The sequence below is a fragment of the Rosa chinensis genome, chromosome 5 (assembly GCF_002994745.2).
Source record: "Rosa chinensis cultivar Old Blush chromosome 5, RchiOBHm-V2, whole genome shotgun sequence".
Lineage (NCBI taxonomy): Eukaryota > Viridiplantae > Streptophyta > Magnoliopsida > Rosales > Rosaceae > Rosa > Rosa chinensis.
In genome coordinates this window covers 35,603,915-35,627,786 of record NC_037092.1, presented here as the reverse complement: position 1 = coordinate 35,627,786, position 23,872 = coordinate 35,603,915, and the positions used below count along the sequence as shown (strand labels likewise).

The window sequence follows — 23,872 nt, the reverse complement described above, 5'->3', positions numbered from 1 at the left end:
TTATTTGAGATCTAACATAGATCCAAAAACTAAAAATGACTAAAAACGAAAAGAACACCTCCATAGCTCGGCAACCACCATCTACCAATTCTAACCACACCCCACTTCGTTGGAAAACGTCGGCGATGATCTGTCACCTCCAAGTCCCCAACCTCCATCACCATTATTTTAAGGATAAATTTCAGTTTAGTACCTTGTGGTTTGGGGGTAACATCATGTCAGTCCCTGCTCTTTCAATTTGATCAGAAACACCCCTGTGCTTTCAATTTCAATCAGCCGTGCCCAAATTTTACTGTTCCGTCCAATTTAAACGTTAACTTTGACTGGATTGACAAAGTAAAATTTGGACGGAACAATAAAATTTGGGCACGGCTGATTGAAATTGAAAGCACAGGGGTGTTGCTAATCAAATTGAAAGAGCAGGGACTAACATGATGTTACCCCCAAACCACAGGGTACTAAACTGAAAATAATCCTTATTTTAATTTGAATGGCCCCAGTTTGATCGAGAACAACACTTGCTGATTCACCTATTGCAAGAAGCTCATGCAGCTACTCCAAGAAAATCACAACGATTTGCGCTTGCAATTAAATAATTGAACTATAAATTAGTTAATTAAGATTTTCTCAAAAAAAAAAAAAACAAAAAAAAAAAAAAAAAATTAGATAAGCTCAGCATTATTACTTTGTGGCATACATCTTATTGAGTGCTCAAAGAGCGCAGTTGCATGACTGCTTCCTCTTACGACATCTGTAATCTGTTCTTACCCGAAGGATGAGAATGCAAGCAATGGCGGAGCTATGTAAGGACCTACTGGGTCCTGTGCCCCAGTCAAATTTTGATTTCTAACTACATATTTATTTGGTTCTGCATATATATCACAGCCACTCAACTATCAATTGTTATTTGTTAATCGATTTTGTCCTATGCACCTTCCTATCCTCAAGTTCTTAATCTTTATTGTTTCATCTTTTTTCCTGCAAGTAAATTATTTTGCATGTTAGCTAACTAGAGTTTTATTGTATGCATGTATTATTGATTCAATTAGTTTTGTATAATTGTGGGGAGTTCAATTTCCACAAAAGTGGTTAAAAGTGATCATGAACTAAAATAGAATGATAAACAATTTTATTTAATATTATAAGTTTAACAAAAAAAAAATTTAAGTGCTCCACTTAGATTAAATTTCTGGCTCCGCCCCTAAATGCAAGATATTGGATCATCATTGAGGAAAAAGATGGAGGACGTACATGTCACATGTCCATAGTCTGAAAGTTTTCTGATCAAAAACTCCTTAGCTGCCGCTAATTGATGACATCACACCAGCTATCGTATGGGTCTCCGACCCCGAATCGACCTTTGGTAAAAGTGCATTCTCTATAAAGGACTCATTCTCTAAAGCAAATGTGCATCCTTCTTACTATAATTTCAAATTTTTTTTTTAAGGGAGGCTTGCCGACGAATCATTTATTGACAAAATATGTCTAATATATATATTTTTTTAATCGGAAGCTTTCGGTGGCTAAGATTCATCACCACAACTGCTCAAGTGCGTATATTTATACTTCCTTATAGGAAGCTTTTGTCAACAAAAAATTTGTCGACAATAGTGTGTCCTATTTTTTTTTATTTATGTAATTTTTTTTATTGAAAGTTTCTAACGACGAAACGTTGGTTTGTACAAATGTATCCCTGTTTATAATTTTTTTTATTAAAGGCTTTTGCCGACGATAAATTTGTTGGTAATCATGTGTATGTCTGTCTATCTATCTATCTATTAAACATTTAAATGCTTAGGCTTTACCAAATATAAAAATACCTAAATTGCCCTATAGTGAATAAAAAATATAAAAAATTAACATTTTACAATTCCAAGCATCGAACTGAAGACTTATGACATTAAACCAAGTGGTCATGTTTGTAATAAATAACTTTAAGAGAGTCTTTCTAATGAGGACCACTAAAATGAGAACTAGTTGATGACTTTTTAATCAACTGTTTGGAAGACCCACTTTTCGATTACATTACGGCTAATCAACTATTAAATGTTTCTCATACATTAGATCCTTTTTGAAAACTTTATTCCAAATTGTTAATCGTTAAGGTATTGAACTAGATCAAATTAATAGACGAACTAAATATGTCAAACATGAACCGTTCATGTTTGTAACTGATAAATCATGATTATAATGTTTTAACGATTTTCAATTTGGTTGAAAATTTGCATAAATGATCTACACATAAATATTTAAACATCTAACCGTTGATTTGCGAAAATATGATTGAAAAGTGGGTCTAACACAAAGTTTTCAACTAGTCCTCATTAGAAAGGCTCCCTTAGTTTTAATATGATTTTTGACATACACGGGTCCAAGGCTAAGATTTCCAAAAAAAAATTATTTATTTATTTATTTAAAGTAGAAATGATAACTTTATTATCAAGCTAGTAACATACTAAAGAACTTGCCATGAGATATATTTAGTTCCCGATACATAATGTTACACATACATATGTTTATTCACTCATAAATACAAAATAATTACCAGTATAGAGCAAAATAATATTAGAACTATCATGAACTTTCATATGAAATTTCACAAAATTAAGAATAATTGGTTCAAATAGCGTTTTATTATCTTTCCAATGTTATTGTATCAAAGAGATAATTTTTAAAGATTTGAAATTAACAAAATATTGATCTCAAGCTTTACTAAAATGATTCAATTTCCTAAAATATGCCCACTTATTGTCCTAAACAAAAGCGTTGTAATCAGCGATAGGAACAGGCGATGACTCATCCTTAGCTTCAATAATAAAATCACAGTTGATGCTTGATGAGAACATATCATAAAATTTTCCTCCAGCAATCTTTTGAAATGCTAAATTCATCTTGGCTTGCTTGTTGTTTTCAGAGACCGCAAACTTTGCAACCTCTATTGCATAGGAGTCGCTAGCATTTATCTCGATCGGTTGCCAAGGTTTGAATTAGGCAGATACAACGAGAGGAAGAAGGAGCACAATGAGCGTAAGGAGGTGTTGAGGACTCATCTTTGGCTTATGTTATGAGTAAGATTAATCTTCGCAAAAAAAAAAGTGTTTTTCTATTGCAAATTAAAGTCTGATCGAGTTCTTAGTCCCTGGTATTTTTTTTTTTTTAACTAATATTTTTGCTGTCTTATTTATATGTTCCGCTTTCTCTCTCAACAGGATCTAGAACTTAAATACATGATGCAAAGACATTATTTCATTGGGTGAGATATAACTTGCATTTTAAACATGGATGAATTCCTGAACTTAATATGATTGAGGTCAGGATATGTTCTTTCAAACTTTTTTGAACTTTACTATTTCTGGACATTTAAGAACTTAGTAATTCAGTCTAATGTTGGCTTGATGCTTTTGTTCTTGGCATTACTCTTTTGCATGTCAACCAATCGAGGTGAGATAATTGTTCGTGCTATTTTATGGTTTACGAGAGAGGCTGCGTTAAAAGGAGATAACAAAGATCACAGGAATGCATTCATGTTTATGTGAGGAGTTGGTGTCTTTCTAATCACAGTCATTTAAATGTTTATGTGCATATGACGTATTCACTAATCTTTCACAATTAGATATGGTATGTGAGTTGTGTTGCCATGCATGAATTTGATGTGCAGGGGCTTGCCTTGGCAAAATGATTATGGGGAAAATTCCTAAGAAGATCCACAAGGCCGTGATGGAGAAACATAAGGGTGAGCATCTAAATGATATTTGCTGGAGCTGTATATTGCTTTTGGTCTTCCCAAAATTATTACTTTGCTTCAAGTTCAACTACCATTCATGATTTATGGTATATATATTTTGGTCATGTTGCCCTAGAGTCAAAAATTCAATCAATTTTCCCATAATTTCCAAATTATTGAAGAAAAATGAAGGTTTGCTAGAATATTGTCATTTGATATATATTTTTTTTTAATAGAGATTGATTTCAATAGTAATCAAGCCATAAAATAGGCCAGAGTCTAACAGAACTTACATAAGAAAATTCGGAAAAAAAAAAACCAGATAACCTATATATCTAACACTACTACAAAAAGGTCATTAGACGACAGTGGATTTCTATTGTCTGATGACCAAGCTCACCGTGGTCTAAGTGAGTGTTGTGTGATTGAAAAATCAGACAACGGTGATTCAACTATTGTGTGATAACGAATCACCGTTGTCTGATAACTGTTTGCTCAACAGAAAACATATTTCTTTTGTGTGAATTCTGCGCAGGCATGTGCCTGGCATGGCATGCGCGGGGATGCCTTGACACATTCAGACAACAGAAAGAAATTTTGCTGTTGTCTGAGATTCATAACACACAACAGATATAAGTCATTCTTTGTTGTCTGAGGTTCATAACACATAACAGATTTTACTCATTCTTTGTTGTCTGAGATATATAACACACAACAGATATAACTCATTCTTTGTTGTCTGAGATTAATAACACACAACAGATATATATAACTCATTCTTTGTTGTCTGAGATATGTAACACACAACCAAAGTTAAATTATCTCTCGTCTGTTGATCACTCTGACAACAGAGATGATTTATTTCTGTTGTGTGTTATGAATCTCACACAACAGAATTTTGTTTTCTTTTGTTGTTGGTTGTTAGTTCACACAACAATTATATTTGTTTAGCTATGGTGTGAATATCGTAATCAAATTGGCTGATGACCAATGACTGTTGTGGGAAAAGCCTTAATTTTGAACTCTTTTATAGTCATACAACACATTGTTTTGTATTGTGTTGTATGAATGAAACTTGGACAACAAGAAGAATATCCATATAAACGTTTTTCCAGAAATAATGCTCAATATATGACCATAGAAACAGTACTATAATCCTTATAATTCAAGCTATGACAATAGAGATTGAGTCCGTACTTGTAAAATGTTCTAGTTAGGAAGACCTAAACTACATAGATTACTGCTGCTTTCCTTTAATGTACCTTCATTTGTTCTTGCAGAAGCTCTCTTGTAGGCAAAGATGATCGATAAGCAGTCTTTCGATCTCTTAAGTCATCGATCCTACACATGATGGACAAGGACCCTGCAGAAGCTCTAGTATTGACTCCATTTCTGCTCACCCAATGACCTTACCCTTTGAACACATTCAAGACTCTGGTTGATTGAAACATTCTTCAACAAGTCCTAAATGCTCTGCCCACAGTGCCATTTTGTACCCATATATCTGCAAGTCTGCAACCATGCAGATTATAATAAATATTTACATTAGTTTCTTGTGCAGAGCATCTCCAAAGATCACAATCTGAAGTCAGGGCTGACATCCATTGCCCAAGCAAACTTTCTCAAGAGGGACTTTGGAAATACATGTGACAATAGTTCAATACCAAACGGTCAAGTTAACTTGCTCGCACCAGCCACGCTCATTCAGTAGATTGCTAAGTCTTATAACAATCACCATCAATAATTTTTGTATAGACCACATGTTTCATTCGAACAATTGAAGCATGTATATCTATTGGTAATACTATTCGTTTTAATAAGACAATGAGAGGTACAAGTCAGATAATCAGATTGGTAAAGGTGTTACATGTCATGGACTATCTAAGATCTCCCATATTAATCTCAATATTAAAATATTCAAAGATGTTACTAATTTTATTCCCTCTTCCATTACCTTAATTACCATTTTTAATCATGAGATCCTACGGATGCCAATAAGTCCTAGATAATTAAGGTCATACCTGAAGCTCACCGATCTTCTCCATTAAGCTATCAAATTGTGCACTATAGGATCCTGTGATATTGCGCTTCTTGTTCAACTGTCAAAAGTACAAAGGAAACAAGAAAGTAAGAATCGCTACAACAGGGGGATGATGACATACTATTTAAGACTATATATTGGAAGAGCAAAGATATGTGACAAAAAAAAATTAACCAACATATAACAGCTGATATTAATTAAGCACAGCCAAACATACAAGGTTCAAAATCAGTGATGGCAGCACTAAGTCACTGACTTATTATTTTATAGGATTAAATTTTGCTTACTACCTTATACTTTCAAAGGTTTATCAGTTCAATCCCTGCACTTCTAATTTAATCAGAAAAGTCCTTGCACTCTCCAATTTCATCAAATCGATCTAATCCGTCACTATTTCGTCAGTTTTCACTGTTAATAAGCTGACGTGGGACCTTCTTACAGGGAAAATTTCCAAACTACCCATCGCTAGGGAGTCCGCCGACCCGTTAGTATTGTGAATGCAGATGGGTAGTTTGGAAATTTTTCCCGAAAATTGACGAAGTGGTGACAGATTGGATCAATTTGATGAAATTGGAGAGTGCAAGGACTTTTCTGATTAAATTAGGAGTGCAGGGACTAAACTGATGAACCCTTGAAAGTATAGGGTAGTAAGCAGAAATTAGTCCTATTTTATATATCCAATGTGACAGACACATTGTATGCAGGGCTGCACGCAATACTTCCGCTGTAAGGCCGGACATCAGTGCCTTTAAATGTGAATTCAATTTACGGGACTTGACCTTTCATCCAGGCTTGATTGCAATAGAAAGTATGTATCACTGAAATTAGATATCTATTTCATTTGCTAATTTGAAAGGTGGAGAGGTGTGGTTTACTTCTGATGGTTTCTTCTGTCTCTGAAAGAGAAACTGTTATGGTGGAAAATGATGCCTTGTTTAGTTTTGAACACTAAAAGCTTGGCTTAGCATTCTCTCGTCTTGGTTATAGGTTTGTGTCAAACAAGTGGTTTGGTGCTATTATTTGCAGTGGAATCTTATTGGGAAGACTTTCATCATAGGGGTAAGATTACATTTAGAATATTTACTCGAGTCCTCTATACTCCTAGTATGCCCTCTTCTCTTAACTACAGTTCTTCATTTTTTGCTTCGAATGTGACAACATTATTTATATGGCCAAAGTTCAGATGATTTATGGGGTACTGCTTGTTGAATTTGCAAGGAAGATCCCCAAACGGAGGTAGCAAAACCATAGCTATGCAGCAATATGCTCATCAGCGGCTCAGCGCCTTACCCTGAGATGTGGATTGTCCGGCACATTAGTGTGACGTACTTCGGTGAAGTCTTCATCAAGGGGAAAAAATAAAAATTACCTAAAAATTTATAACAAAATGTCACCTTTATAGTGTATATACCAAGCACAGGCACCGGTAAAAGTCACTTTTAGCACAGTATGAGTGCTATATTCAGGACTTGGCCAGAAATGTGAATCTCTTTGCAGGGCAGAAAATCTGCAACTATGCTTTACAACAATTATTCAACTTTGATTTTTATGTAATCGTACAGGCCGACCTTAAAAAGGAAATGATTACTAGCGGCTTCCCCACTCAGTCAGCACAATAGGAATTCTGAATTAGGGATGGCAAAAATCCCCATCGGGTAGGGTACCCATTGGGTATTCAACCCTAACGGGTAGAAATTCGGGGGAAATCGGGTAACGGGGATGGGGATCCCCAGTATTCGAATTTTGAAATCGGGTATGGAGCGGGGATGATATTTTAATCCCCATCCCCATACCCACCCAATAAGAATTATCTGAAATATATATATATATATATATTATTTATTATATATAGTTTTGATATTATTTATATATAAATAGTGATGTAAACTTCATATTTTTATCCATATTTAAATTCTGTTAATAAATATGTTCAAAAAAAAGAAAGATTCTTTTAATAAAATATCTTTATCAACATGTCAATTTTTCTTGATTGAAATAAAAAATTTATTTTATTTTGATATTTGATTGTAACTTCATATTTTACAATCTAAAATTATTTGTATGAATTTTTATATAGTAAATTAGTAATAGGGGAAATGATCAGTTATCCAATTTCAGCTTAAAAATTGCCCATTTGCTCCACTGACAGTTTTTTAACCTCATTTACCCAAAACACTCTAAGGGATTATTTCCCTAATACTCAATTAATTCTTTTTTTATTTATTTTTGGGACAATTTTGCCCTCTCCTTCTTTGTCTCTTAGAGAGAGAAGCGATAGGAGATCTTGCCAGACTCCGGTGACCAGTGGTCGGGCGGGACTCTGGCGACCGATGACCGAAATCCGGCGAACGGTGACCGAAATCCAGCGACTGATGACTGAAATCCGCGCGACCGATGACCGGAATTCCAAATCTGAATACCGGACCTGTGACTGGATTCCGGCGTCTGATTTTATTGCCCCCCAATAATACCCAGTAATCACATTATTCTCCCCCAATAATCTTATTTACCCCCCAATAAAAAAGTTATTACCCCCAATAACAAATTTATTGAGAATCAATAATTAGTGAAAAATGAAGATGTTTTTAATTTTGAAAGTTTTAGGAGGTTTATTCACATAAATAATCATATTATTGTCCCCCAATAATCTTATTATTGCCCAATAAACATTTTATTGCCTCCCAGTAATCTTATTATTGCCCACCAATAAACTTGCAACAAGACAATTACAACAGTTCAATATTAGTACAGGCAGTTGTAGATCTACCAAACAGATGCTATTCTACTACATAACTGAAATTAAAACATTTTTTCTGCATATTTTCTCATACTGGACAACTTGTGGCATGTGGTCTGCCCAAAAAAAAAAAAAAAAAGGAATGGCGTAGCCATCATCGATCTCGGAGGCCGAATCGAATCAGTACCTGAAACTCAAAACACAAATCAAACAATTCAAATCTACCAAAAACTTAACCCTATATCCAATCACCAAATCAACGTCCGAATTCCCTACCGGAATCTCTCGGGATTTTCTTGAAGGACTCCCTGCTCTGCCGCCATTGTACACCGGAGCTTTGCTCAGTGCATAACCTCCAATCGAAGCTCAATTTCTCGCCGGAGTGCTTTGCGCCGAGTCCCGCTCCGAATGCGTCTTTCCTCCTCTGCCTAAAACCCCAGGAGTTCTGAAGCTGAGACCAGCACTTCCGGCTTTATCCAAAGCTTCGAGTCTTCTCTCCGATGACGAAAACCTACCGGATCTAATCTCTTCGAGCTTCGGATGTGATCCAGCGAACCGCAGATCGGAGATTGAGGGCAGAGGGACGACTTCGAGCTTTGGATGCGATCCAGCGCACCGCCGATCGGAGATTGGAGATTGAGGGCAGAGGGACGACGGAGAAAGATAAAGAAGACGAAGTACTCGGACTTGGAGGTGGCAGAGGACGTAATCGGAGACTATGTTCCTGGAGAGAGAGAGAGAGAGAGAGAGAGAGAGAGAGAGAGAGAGAGAGAGAGATGAGTTTTAATTTAATTAATAGGGGTAAAACTGTTACTAGTTATTACATTGGGTAAATGGGTTTACAAAAACTTTTAGTGGAGTAAGTGGACAATTTTTATGCTGAAATTAGATAAGTGGTCACAGCTCCTTAGTAATATTGTTAACGGGGATTGAGGCAGGTATAGGGACATTACCCCAATGGAGACGGGGACGGGGAATCCCCAATATTTTATTACGGGGATTGGGGCGGGTAAGGAGATGAGGAATGAAGTCGGGTATGTGGGTGGTAATTTAATCCCCTTACCCTACCCTCCCCATTGCCATCCCTATTCTGAACCTCGGAGTTTAAACAAATTTTGGTAGACTAAGGTACCAAGAAACTAGCACCTTCTTTCTGTGATATAAGCACCTCTTAAATGTGCAAGTTACACCTTGTTTCCTGTACTTTGTAATTAAATTCTACAGAAATTTGATATCAAGACTTGATGTATTCTAACACACTTTGTGTAATATCTTCAAGAAAGGAAACAAAACCCATAACGCTTGTTATACCACTTCTGTCAACGTCCTGTTCCTCGATGAGATAGTTTTCAAAAGCTGTGGCATCGTCCTGCCCTCCTCTGATAAATATGAGTTTAGGGGTAATACATCTCTCTTGCTTTAATTTATGGATCTCAGTCCACAGCAAACCTAAAAACATCTTGTATTAGAAGTGAAGCAAATAAACCCAGAAAGCACCAAGCAATGCAGAAAACTTACAATCATGGGGTGGAGGAAAAGGTAGAGTAGGGTCTGCCGTTGAAGAATAGAACACAATAAGAGCAGTGAATGCATCAAGGAAAAATATCGGACTACCACTGGTAATCAGTACAGCACGACTCAATGAATGGCGTGGGTATGCTAGTTTATCGGGAGTAGAATATGAGGTGAGGACTGGATACACGGCACGATGAAGTGAACTTGGTTCAAGTGCACTGCAAAAAATAAATAAATAAATAAAAAATCAGAGAACAATAATTGCAGAGTTCATGCTCCATCAGAAAAGAGAGAGAGCATAATCAATTCTCCAAACATCAAATTATGTGGCAGAAGATATTTCAAGACTAAAGAACCAAAAATACATATTAAATTAACCTTTTGTAAGACAACTATTAACTTAATTAGACAAAGAAGTCATGTCGCAAAATGTGGCAACAAGTATACAATGATGAGTAGATGGCAAAATAAAGCAGAACAAGCTCAGTATTTCATCTGATAGTTCATAACTGAAAGTTAAAACCCTGTAACAGAATCCTGGAAGATTTTTGTTAATGACAGTTTGACCATCAAATACCTGAAAAGACACTGTAGGTAGATTCGGTAATCGGGGTGAACACCTTCTTCATGAAAAAGGAGCAGAGGATTTCGAAACAATGCAAAAACTAATCGGGGTAAAGGCTGCAGTTCGGGGCATTGTGAGAATGCAACATCAATTTGGGCAGTCAATGAACTTCTGTTCTTGTAGTGAACAAGTTTATGAGCTTCATTGTATTGAACTGTCAGAATCACAAGCCAATCGTGCAATAACAGTCTTCCTTCCCGAACCCCTTGCTCCAAGGAGGCTAATATAACCTATAGAATTCACAAATTTGTAATAAGCAATTTGTTACCAACTTATCTCCTACGCATTATGTTAAATCGGTATATCTCTACCTATAAAAGGCTCTAGTATGATCATGCCCAAAATTTGGTCAATTCTCTCGTGACAGTATATTTCTTTATAACAAAAATTACAGAGCCTATCTCTCAAAACTGGTACCATACAAAAAATTTCCTCAGTCAAGGAATAATGAATTGAACAGAAGTATTTTACATCAATCAACACAAAAGAGAAAGAGCTTTTGCATCAGTAAATAGTCTCTCAAATGTGAGTTATTTTTTTTTTTTTGAGAAGAAACAGCTTTTTATTAAAGAAGCAAAAATCGAGATACAGGGAGGCGGACAAGGAGTCCGCTTCTCTCAAATGTGAGTTATTAGTGTAAACATATCACAACTTTACTTTCCAGCCTCCAAATAAAAACCTTCTGCAGGATCGCAGGAGATTATATCTCCAGTTAGGAGAGCAAGAATGAACACATCACATACAGAAGAAATTCAAGACAATAGCTTATCATTTTTCAGACGTTAAGCCTCCAAGCGTAAGACATTTTAAAACATTCATATCCCATTCAAAACATCATGTATAATATTCCACACTATGCCAGTCGAAAGCATAATAATATTTTTATTTGGACCCATTTGGAGAAATATTAAACTATCCTTAAAAATGTAAATATCCGTATAATATTCCTAAGCTAAACTACACTAGAAATGTAAATCAGGAATACGATACAGGATATTATCCTGTATGAATTATTTATCTATATAAAAACCTTACTAACTCAGACTAACTCACTTATATTCAAGCTTGACAGTCCTTTAGTCAACTTTAAGAAAACAAAAGTAATGGTTATATCAGGAATTACATTTATACTTGCATGGTGCAATATGATAACAAAGGCAACATGAACACAACAAAAACTATGGAAAAACTGGGAGAAATACCTTGTGAACAAGTAATGAGAGAACCACTTCAGGATCAACACTGTCATAGAGTTCATTCATGTTTTGGGCGACTCCACATTGCAAAGTCCAAATCCTTAATCGTCGTTTAAGAGAATGCTTGCCTCTACATTGAACATTCAGCAAGCTCAGCCCAAACGGTAGAATCCAAACAGTTAGAGAAGCATAACAAAAGTGTAACTGGCAACATAACACAGCAAGGCAGTCATTCTGGATGGGAAGAAAAATAGTGAAAATGCAAAACTAAATGTTCTGGAGAGCAAACTATAACAAAGGGAAAATCATTTGTGGCATTTGCCCAAACAAAAAGGTAGAGAAGCAATAACATAGAATGCTTCAGAAGAAAGGAATAAAATTTCGTAGAAAGCTTTCATAAACAAGATGATAAAAGCCTTCATTTAATAGAAGGTTTGTTCTCATATTATGTTTTATATCACACAGAATGCAAGTCAGAGTTCCAAACATTTTGGTCTGAACATAAGATATCCTAAGATCTGTATTTTAATCACACCATTTCTCAAGCACCATCATAGTTCTTTGGCATAATGCAATCCAATATTGGATGTCAACGGAAACACATTTAACTATATCAGTCCGCCATTCCCATTTTTTGCTGTAATTCACACCTTCTCAGAAGTCAGATCTGGCATACGCCAGTGCAAAAAGGTCCTTGTTAGGTTCCTATCATATAGATCTATTTGATTAGGCTCACCCTTAGTCACGCCAAGACATGTTGCTTCTCATCACTCCAGGAAATGTCAAGCCACGTGCAGCTAAACATGCTTAATTACCAAAGCTAACAAAAACATGGGTAAGACACCTTAAATCAAGTGCAGCTGAGGCACAAACCCATGCACTTTTTCTTATAAGAAAATCATTCAACTGCTACATTTTAAATGACAGCAGATTTCACATACCCGGCACATTCCTTTATCTGTAGTAGAAGTTGATAATAAGAAAATGCGTTTAGTACAATCTGAGCAAACGATATATTAAAGTCTTTCATCCTAATTATGACGACGCTAAAACATTTTAGTTCTGTTAGAAACAGTAGCATAATGTCTAAGACCCAAAGATACCTAGAACCTGTCCTCATCTATTGAAATCTTTTGTTTAAAATTAGAAGCATAGCTCAAGGCATTCGAATTCTTGGATCTGGTGTCCACGATGACTTGGGAATGTTGATAGTTGGCAAAATGCCACTTCAGAGCAATTCTTCAAATCAGAAGCTTTAAAAAGAACCACAACAGAAACTTGGCATTAATCAAATAGAAGCATCAGAGAGGTGAACTTCTAATCAGGTAATCAGTTAAAATACATAATGGAGACCACATTCACTTTAATATGTAGGAAAAATCTACCTAATGTTAACATTTGAATCATCAAAATAGAAAATACAATTTAATGTCAGAGATAGGTTGGTCCATTTATTGGAAGAAAACGAACAATTAACAACTCATATAGTAAAACAACCATACCTAACTGAGGAAACCAATCCTGAATCCGTGAGCTCCTCAGGAGGCAGAACGATTGTGTATTGAAACGCAATCCGTATAATAGGAGGTTCTGATCCATGTCTGCAGTAGTACAACAGTCACCCAGAAAGGGATTAGAGAGGCAAAATCAAGAGCTTTATATCAGTAAGTGATACTATGCATAATATGGCTTAGTAATTAAAAATACAACCATGAGACAGAGACGACAGAAGCTGAAAAAATATCAAACCTAATGGAAATCCCACTAAAATCAAAGAATCTATTTCTGGAAAGTAACAAGGTGACTGAAATACAATTGTAACTATCTAGAAGAAATATCATCCACTTTCATATAAATGATTCTTTAAGTTGTAGGCAAATATAACAAATTTTTCCTTTAATTATTGCAGAACTGTTAAATAATCATATTTCTAAATGGATGTAATGGAAGCTGAAATAAGTTTCTTTAACATCACTGTCTTTCAAAATTTGATTGTTCGTTAGAGAACCAGCTTGTACATTAGCAAGACCAAATTTTGTTGGGTAGCGAGAGTCAATGGTGGACCATATAAAGGAAATGACCTTTCAAATAACAGAAGGGTTATATCTGCAGAGTTAATGGTGGGTAGCGAGAGTCAATGGTGGACCATATAAAGGAAATGACCTTTCAAATAACAGAAGGGTTATATCTGCAGAGTTCTTTTTCCCTCACACAGGTGATTCAATCTTATCTACCACTGTTTACACCAACCCATAAGAAAAGAAGACAAAGCCCTAGTACGTACTACCAAGACCAGATTACCAATTATTATTGAATAACAAAATTGTGCAACTTCTCAACAAATTTTCCTCTTACAAACTTGACAACACCAACTTATATAATTAGAGGCAAGAAATATTTAATATTATAAACAAAATAATTTGGCCTTGACAGAGTAAATAACTAGAAATTGAACATAGTCAATGGTCTTTTGAACTAGAAAAATATAAAGCTGCACAGTAAGCTATTATCCATTACTGGATGCTTCCTACAAACAGAGGTGGGCTGCTGTTTGGGATCTAAATGTGCTTCCAGAGCTCTTTAAAGTGACAAATGAAGAAAGTAGAAATCATGGAACATGCATGATTCTCAAGTATAGCTTTCAATATGAAAATTAACCTAAACCAACAGCACTGGAATCCCTTAGTATCTTCCAACTCAAAATCATATATAGTAATCAAGCATTATTTTGTTTCAGTCAAAAGGAAGATACCATGATGGCAATCTGAGCTACGTACTTACTTTGAAAATTCCTTGGTAGCTTCAAACTCAAAGTCATAAGCATATGTGGCGTGGCGTAAGAATCACAACAGATAATGTGTTGAACATTCTCATACTGTGGATCTGGAAAGAAGTGACCATACTGCAAAATAATTATAATAATGAATTATGTTATTATTACTATTATTATAATAATAAATGGTGCATTACTAGCAGTGACTCTGACAGCAAACAACAGGACACTTACAGAATGACCAGTTTTGAATTCAGATGATGTCCTCAATCCCAGTACACAGCCAAAAGCATATGGTCGACTTGGCATCCGGTACCTGCAAATCATGCATCTCAGTCACTAGAACCTAGATATGTTCTGTATGCTTAGAGCATCTCCAATGGCTATGTCTTTTAGCCTTGGTCAAATTTAAATTTGACATATGACATGGCAAAATTGACATGTTAACATTTTGACTAATTTTAGCTCCAATGGAGATGTCAAATTTGAATATTATTTTAATATAGATAATTCTATTTATGTTGTTTTCCCTTCTTCTTTTTTTTATCTTGTAAATCAAAGATCATACAATGAATGCTTCCAATAAGAGATGCAATTGAGATTACGAGAATTTGAGATATGAGAATACATAGCAGCAACCTAAATAGATGAAGACATAAACATATAATACTTCAGTAATGGAAACCAAAGGCACTGATACAAACTAAAGAAACTAGAAGGCTTTCTTGATCCCCATACAAACTATTGCTTTCTGATACAAACTAAACTTCTAGAAGGCTTACTAGAAGGTCCATTGAATTGACCTAAAGACTTGCACAACCTTTCTTTTCCTTTATCTTGGGTAATAGAAACATGACAGCAATAGAAACATGCTTTATTCATCTGCATTTATCACTGTTAAGGATATAGGACTGGAAAGTAAATACAATCCTAATTTAGGATTGGAATTCGATGACACTCCTTATCAAGATCTCAAACCTACAGGATTGAAGTTTGGTAACAATCCTAATAAGGGATTGAGATGCAATACTGATCCAAGACTAGACAATATGCAGGTCTCTGCTCACATCAGTGTCAAAGCACAACCTTATGCTCCTGATGTAAATGTGATATTGAATTCAGAGAAGAAATACACAAGAAATTCTCTCAAAACACTCCTGTTGTTTACATTCTATCAATCACAGTCTGCACAACAGAACCACAAAACAAAATCTTCAAGGGTTTGAGCAGGAGTGAGGGCACCTGAGTAGTACAACCATAGCACATTAGCTATTAGTACATCCATGTTATACAGACAGCTTCAGAACAAATATGTAGCCTCAAATGATGATAAAATTATGTATGTTAAGCCAAAACCGAAAACATGTAATCTTTAAACTGGTTTATTTATATCTTCCAAAGACTAGGTACTTGAATTGTTTATTTATGGATTTTCTTGAAGCAATATCATATCACAATAAGGTTGTACTACGTTTGTATCCTCTGAGGTTAAAAGAAAGAGCAGACCAAATTGGAGGAAGAAGGAAGTATGTGAGGAATATTACTCCAACAGTTCCAGTAATCACAACAGGATCCGCTGATGAAATGGTCTCGACAGTTGATGAAGCAATGGGCTTTGGTGGTCTGTCCTGCTGCATCACCTATCGTCTGGGACCAAATATATCACGCAATAAATATACTGAATTCAACAAACGGGTGAACAGTCAATCTATTGCCAATACATCAATTTAAAATCTCAATTTCCCCACATTCATTAGAGTAAATGAAAATAGTTCGAATGTTCCACTAGTGATAAATGAGTCCACCTTATAGTTATCTATTGCCAATATACTCATGTTGTTTACATTCTATCAATCACAGTCTGCATAACAAGATCTGAAAAATCAAAAGAGCTAAGTGAGGCATTTAATCAAATACCTGCAAACACTAAGGGCACCCAATCACTATTTGACGACCCATCTCCAAACTTCACAACCCATTCAATTTATACCAACCTATGCACCTTTCGATCAATATATTCATGCTTGGTGACCTTGGGTTGTTTGACAAACCATTATTCAATTTCTCTTCTCCATTCGCAAAGTTTTTGATTCTTCTAAGCCGCCGGAAATCACGAACACGGTGACTGACGTCATACCCAAAACATCAATTGTTCAAAACTCCAGCAAAATCAAAAACTAATGATAGAGCACGACAAGAGGATTAATTTTCCTACCTCATGCAAGTCAATCGGTGGCCGGAAACCGCCACGAAGTCACCGGCGCAGTGGGGTCTTCTCGGCGTTGATTCTCTCTCCAAACTCGAAATTTTTTTATCCATGTTCCTGATATTCAAGAAGAGAGCTTCAAGTTCTGGGTGAGAGGAGAGGAAGAAAGACGTGAAAGGGAAAGAGAGTGAGAGAGTAAGAGAGAGAAATAATAAATAAAATAAATAAAAGACAGAAGGAGAAGAAGCTGTCAATAATCCACGTGTAAAAGGCCAAAGTAACCGTTGAGGAGAAAGTCTTGCGTAGGGCCGACGTGGCACGGGTTGGCCAATCAGGTTCTTAGAAGGGGGTGTTTTAGGTATTTAACTTTTAAAATCAGGGGCAGTTTCGGAAATAAAATTTCCTAAATCCTAATCAGCTAGGGAGTTTCCTAAATCCTCTATATAAAGACCCCCGGTTTCCTTCTCATCCTCAATCTCTCTCTGCGAGTTTCCCACTCAAACCCTCAAACTGTCATCTCCGGTTTCCTTCTCATCCTCAATCTCTCTCTCTCTCCGAGTTTCCCACTCAAACCCTCAAACTGTCATCTCCTGTTTCCTTCTCATCCTCAATCTCTCTCTCTCTCTCCGAGTTTCCTATTCAAACCCTCAAACTGTCTTCAAATGGCTTCTTCTTTCATGAGCTTGGAAGAGCTTGATGTGGGGGTTGTGAAAACATTCCACCCCACTGATTCTGATTTAGTGGGAACCTATCTCTACAACAGAATCAAATCCCCAATCCCAATTGGAGGAAAACAAACATTCCCTGAGATTGAAATATATGGCACCACAGGTTTAGCCCCGTGGGATATATGGAGAATTTATGAGGCTTCCAAATTTCCACATCAAGATTATCTCTATTTCTTCTCCCCGGTCAAGAAGTTGGGTTCCCGCTGTTTTCGCAGAATTGGCTGCGATGGGGGCACCTGGAGCGAGACTGAATCTGCTAAACATGTCCATGTCAGTGGAATTGAAGAGCCTTATGGGAAGCTAAGGAAATTTAGATACGAAAACAACAGAGACAAAGGCTGTCAACACCATGCTGCTTGGTTGATGGATGAATTCACCATCAACCAAGCACCTGATTTGGCTTTGTGCCGGCTCAAACTCAATGACAAAGGAGGAGCAAGAAAAAAGAGGAAGAAGAGTTCTGATGAGACTAATGAGGATGAGAATCACAGAAAGACAATGTCTTTCAAAAACCGAAAACTTGAACCGAAAAGAGTTCGAGTTCAAAACAACATGTGTGAGCAACAAAAGGGAAGTGCCTCATTTAGTAGTACTAGCACTGCACAGCAACTGCCCCCACAACGTGATGATCATGCTTACTGTATGGATGAGAACCTAGTGTTCTCTCCAACAGGCTTGGTTGATGATTATGATGACATTTTGAATAGTGATCAGTTTCTGGCTTCTCTTGATCAATGGTATGAGGAACAACAACCACAGTTTTCAGATTCTTCACTACTCGTGCCGCAACAACAAGTAGAACCTAACAACAGTTCTGAGGAACAACAACAGCAACAAGGTGAGCAGCAGCTCTGTGGTGGTTTTGATATGACGGTTTATGGTTATCATGACCTTGATTTTGATCTCGATACTCTACTTACAGTCTGACGAGTTTAATGGATTTGATCAAGATCAGCCTAAAGCACTGTATTCTGACGTTTTGTAGTGACAATCTTGCTTATTTCTACATATAGAGTTTCTTACAATGGTCAGCATCAGTATTTGGATAATTGACCACAGGCATTCCTCGACTCCAACTTTTTCCTCCCCTCGAGGCAACTTCTTTTGGTGACCGAGTTCAATGTATTGGCTGGACTACTGCTTGTATATTTTAGTTTTAGCTAGGGAGATCTTTGTAGATTTCTTTTTTATTCTGACTACACTGTAATCAATTACTAGTTTACTATACTACACTGTAATGTAATTTCTCTTCAAGGAAGTCAAATACTTTGCATTTGTTTTTCACTCTTTAGTTGGCTGTTACACTTGATCTTTGTAATGTAGTCTGTACATGTACTGCAGCATCTTTGTAAGATTACCGTCCACCTCCGAGGCTTGTTCTCGTAGAGTTTTGAAATGAACAATAACAATCGGTTGAAAAAAAAATATGAACACCTCTGCAACCATTTCTGTATTAAATTTTGACCAATGTATCGTCAGCATCATCAAACCTATTGTTTTCATGTTATCAACCAGCAATTTCAATCATCTCCATCAAACCTATCGTTTTCCTTTGAATTTTTGTCAATTCAAAACCTTTTAAAGCCTTTGTTTTCATGTACCAAAACCTTTTAAAGCCTCTGTTTTCATATACCGTTGTAACCATGTAATGCAAATGTAAATTCACGACATTCCCATTTCTTACTGTGACAACAGAAAATGTACTCTTTCATAATACTGTAAATCTATGTGTTCCAGTGATTCACTAAAAAGACTTGGCAAATGATTCTTACAAGTTACAAACAATTTTGTTAGTCATTTGAAAATCTGCAATCTTATGCCAACCCATATGATGGGTACATAAAAAGGTACAAATGAGAGGTGAGATATACATCAGACTATTTCGGAAGCTTCCTATTGCTTTTTATGCAGTCTTGAGTTAGGGGAGTTACAACGCAAGGGTGAGAGAGGTTGTCTTGCTGATTCTTGGTCACTGAAATCGATCTTCCCCTGAATCGGGCTGCTGCTCATCACCTTAGAGCTAGATTTTCGCTTGTTTGACTGCAAAAGGGGAGAATGCATAAAATTAGATCCTACTACAATTTCATGGACATGAAATGCCAAGGAAAGTATAAGAGCATAGTAAAACATGCAATCAAAGCTATTCTTCTCCCTTTCTCTTACCTTCGTTGATACATCAGTATGCTTTCCATCAGAACCAGAATTGTTTCTTTCCTTGCGGTACTGCTTTAGTAATCTTTTGTTAGCTTCATCTAACACTTTGTTTTCTTCGAAAAGCAATTTGACCTGCATTCATCATAATATATATGGGATATCATTAGTTCATTACACTATATCAGGTTTGACATGGAAGTGGAAGATTCAATATTAGAAAACGTTCTGCTCTTCTCACCTCCTCTTCAGCAGAAAGAAGATTGATCCTTAGATGTTCTTCATCCTTCTCAAGTGTTACATTATTCTTCTGAAGTGTTTTCAACTCAGCAACTAGCGATAAAACTTTTTGAGATGACGGCGTCAAGCTGCCATGTAAACGAAAAGAAATTTTAAGCATTCTTTGACTTCAGAAAACAGAAATTGACACCCATATATCAGCAGCAGATGAAAGTAGACTGGGCAATTCAAAATGTTGGCAGTAAAACAATAATCTGCCACAAAAACGACTCAAAAAGGAAAAATGCACAGTGGTAAACAAACTCACCCATTCCACATATTTAGCAACCTTTGACATGACTCATTTCAGCTATTGGCCTCCAAAAATGCACATGCCGCCCCAGTCTCATCTTTGGTCGATGTTGCTAAAACAGACTCCACTGGTTTCTCTTCAACAGGTGAGCCTTCAGCAGATGAATCAACCTTCAACATAGAAATATTCATCAGCCTTTGCAAAATCACAGTGAAAGAGACTCGGACTCATGATACCTATTTTTCTATATCATCATCAACAGGAAATACAAAATCTGCCAAAGAAGTGATTCTTACTGATATTTAAGCCTGTTTTGTAATTACAAAATCCAATCTTATTTGATTGATAAAGTGATAATAAGCTCTACATGACCTTTGTAACACAATACCTAAATAGGTTAACCAGATTTGCAGGTATATTATGTCACGTAAATTGTAGCTAATAATCAACTGCCCATATGCAGACATTGCTAACTGTCACTAATACGTTCAGTGGGATAACAATTGATATTCTTCATATACATTCTGCATGATCTCTCATTAATCATTATACAACCAATGAGTGGCATACGGTGGACTCAGTGACTTACATTCTAAACCAATCTGCAATTAGATTCAAATTTTTTCCAAAAAACAACAAAAAAGCATGCATTAAGACAATCAAATTAACTTCTGACTTCATGTTTTAAAAAATCGGAAAATAAAATTCATGAGAAGCGAGTTCAAGTTTTCCATAAATGCTAAAATTTTGTTAAGAGTGAGATAGAATTATAGAATGATACATCTTTCTAGAATCCTGGTCCCAAATATACACAGTTGCAGCACTGAATCTGAAATGGAAGGGACTAAAGCTTAAAGTTAGGTTAAACTGCCAATCTTATACACACAGTTATGTTAGAATCCTGGTCACAAATATATACAGTAGCAGCACTGAATCTGAAATGGAAGGGACTAAAGCCTAAAGTTAGGCTAAAGTGCCAATCTTATACACACAGTTTATATTAAGCTTCCCAAGTTCCACATCTAGCAGCACTCTACTGAGATGGAAGGGAGTAAAGCTCAAGTTTGAGTGATAACGCAAGTTGTCAAACTCTGAATCCTATACACAGTGTTCAGCAGATACCCCTAACTGGCTTCACATTTACTCTCTTGAAAAATTGACAACAGGTTAAGTTTTTACAAAGGATTGAGATAAAGAGGGTACCATTAGGCATATCTCTTCAAAACCAATTACCAATAAGGCAATAAGGCAATAACTGATTACTACCCCTTAGAGCAAAAATATGCACATTGAACTTTTGCAATAGCAACAAAGGAACATGAGAACTTCTGATTCATGGCTAGACACGTCCTACATTGAAGAAAACTAATATTTTGGTACGACTTGATGGCTTCAGTTCATTGGGCTCATACTTTGCCTTAAACACTATTATTCCCATCAAGATCAAACCAAGTTTACATACAATGTATTGTAATAAGTAATCTAAATGCTTGAAAGAAATTGGCCAAGAAAACAAGAATAGAGCACCGGGTGTGTTTTTAGTGGAGTTATAACTTTAACCTTAGAATCTGAATATCAGACAAGTTGAGCAAAAGCAGCAATCAAACAATTTCTCCTGTCATCCAATGGAACATGAGTTGCCGCACATAAAAGATTATGTAGCACAACTATCCAAATTATTTAGATTGTTCTAATTCAACAAATGATAAAAGATTATGTAGCACAACTATCCAAATTATTTAGATTGTTCTAATTCAACAAATGAATTTCGTAACAGCATGCCACAGGAATCATTTCAACAAGCACAAAGGAAGAACAACAGAACTTGAGTTCTCGAATAACCTTGCACAATTCACAGCTAATTACCAAAGAATCAAATCAAACAAGTCCAATTTCATTCAATCCATGAAAAACTAATAACTAGACAAATAAAAGATAGTCAGAAAGAATTACCGAAAGCCTCTCGTATTCATTCTTGTAAAACTTCAATTCTTCTCCCAGTTCATCCTCCAACTCAGCCTCCTTGGTCTGCCTCGTTTCCAAAATCCATGAAAGCCTCTCGGTCATGATCATTCTCCAACTTGTTACACTGACTCACCAGATGCGCACACTCTGCCGCTAGTCTCTGATTCTCCTCCACAAACTTCCTCAAATTAAAGCCTGAGCGTTCATACAATGTAGGTACAATTCTTGTACATATCGTATTGGCATTCCCATACAAAACTATGACAAAGCCCTTTACTGATCTCGGAGAGTCACAGGTAATTGCATCTGCATTTGCCTGGGATTGCAACGTGTGTTGCAATCCCCGAGTCAGCTGTCAGTTTTATGTGGAGTCCGATTTTGGAAAGTAGGTTTTAGGTTTTATGTATTTATGTCTTTAAAAGATTTTTCTGAGTGTTAAAATCGTGGTGTTGATGCCCTAGGGTTTTTAGGACTTGTCTATTCCTAATTGATTTTCTTTAAGATTTATTGGATTTCATATATGGAAAGTTACTTTCCTAATTAAAAGACAATTAGGGTAGAATCTTTGCTGTAGATGTTTTGCCGTTGGTGGTTGATATATATTCAGAAAATATGCACGGCAGAGGGTGGATCTTTGGAGGCAAGAATTTTGATAGAGTCTTGCATGGTTGTTTGAGTTTGTGTCTTCACAAAGAGCCAAAACACTTGGTCCATGTATAAGTGTTTGTGATCATAGTTTCATATGCATAATACTCTCTCGAGATCAGTAGGGAGACTGTGAAGAAAGAAGAACAAGATTTGAAGATCGTTCAAGTGAAGGAGTTCTAGAAGGAAGACAAACTTTGTATTAGATTTTGTGTGAATCTTATAGCCGAGCTAGTGCTATTCAAAGTTTGTAAAAGAACATATCCTTTTCAATATGATGATCTTTATTTTGGGTTCTCAAGAGTAAGAGCCCCGCAGTGTTTTTAATCTCATACTTGAGGTTTTCACTGCGTAACCAAAATCTGGTGTTTGGTTCGTTATTTCTGATATCTGCCCAGTAAGGATTGATCAGTGCACTGCAATCCCCGTTTTCCAGAAAATCATATTCTGTCCTTGTTTTTTTCACTTGGCATCAGAGCAGGTTCTAAAGCTTTTTTAGTTGATCCGTGGTCAAGGATGGAACGTGAATATAACAGAGCCTCTAGTTCTATAAATTGCCCGCCTTTGTTTGATGGTGAAGACTATTCACAATGGAAGATTATGATGAGGGCTTTTCTCTACTCTCAAGATGAAAACATGTGGAATATAGTTGAGAATGGATGGGAACACCCAACCAAGGCCGAAGAATCAAAGAAAGTAGAAGGGTCCTCTGCAAGGGTTCTCAAACCTAGGAAGGAATGGACAGAAGAAGAAGTTCGTGATAGAACTTGTGACTTTAAGGCAAGGAATTCACTATTCACAGCTTTGTCCAAGAAAGAGAGGATGAGAATTAGCCACTGTGACACAGCCAAACAAGCTTGGGATCTACTTCAGGTTACTTATGAGGGAAACAAGAAGGTTAGAGGTCAGAAGCTTCAAAGACTCGTATTGGAATTTGAGAACATGACCATGGGGAAGATGAATCAATTGATGATTTTCATGCTCGACTTCTCAATGTGACAAACCAATGTTGTAGCCTTGATGATCCATTTGAG

The 23,872-nt window shown here is 36.3% G+C and overlaps 2 protein-coding genes and 1 pseudogene across 4 annotated transcripts; 1 reads left to right on the top strand and 2 right to left on the bottom strand.

Annotated features, from left to right (window-relative positions):
- Positions 1-9,631: 9,631 nt before the first annotated feature.
- On the bottom strand, positions 9,632-17,003 carry LOC112202492 (annotated as a pseudogene).
- A 476-nt stretch (positions 17,004-17,479) lies between these two features.
- Positions 17,480-18,472, top strand: LOC112203719. Its single transcript, XM_024344644.1, has one exon. It carries the CDS (start codon positions 17,480-17,482, stop codon positions 18,470-18,472), a length of 993 nt encoding a protein of 330 aa, XP_024200412.1.
- An 825-nt stretch (positions 18,473-19,297) lies between these two features.
- On the bottom strand, positions 19,298-22,375 carry LOC112168376. Of its 3 annotated transcripts, none has more exons than XM_024305498.2 (5): positions 22,182-22,375; positions 20,244-20,398; positions 19,938-20,064; positions 19,709-19,831; positions 19,298-19,585 (listed from the first exon to the last, which is right to left on the bottom strand). In XM_024305498.2, exons 2-5 carry the CDS (start codon positions 20,252-20,254, stop codon positions 19,439-19,441), a joined length of 408 nt encoding a protein of 135 aa, XP_024161266.1. In that variant the 5' UTR covers positions 20,255-20,398; positions 22,182-22,375; the 3' UTR covers positions 19,298-19,438. The 3 variants fall into 3 exon arrangements, with proteins under 3 accessions (XP_024161266.1, XP_024161267.1, XP_040363360.1); XM_024305499.2 differs by having other exon boundaries at positions 19,298-19,576; XM_040507426.1 differs by having other exon boundaries at positions 19,298-19,831.
- Positions 22,376-23,872: the final 1,497 nt, after the last annotated feature.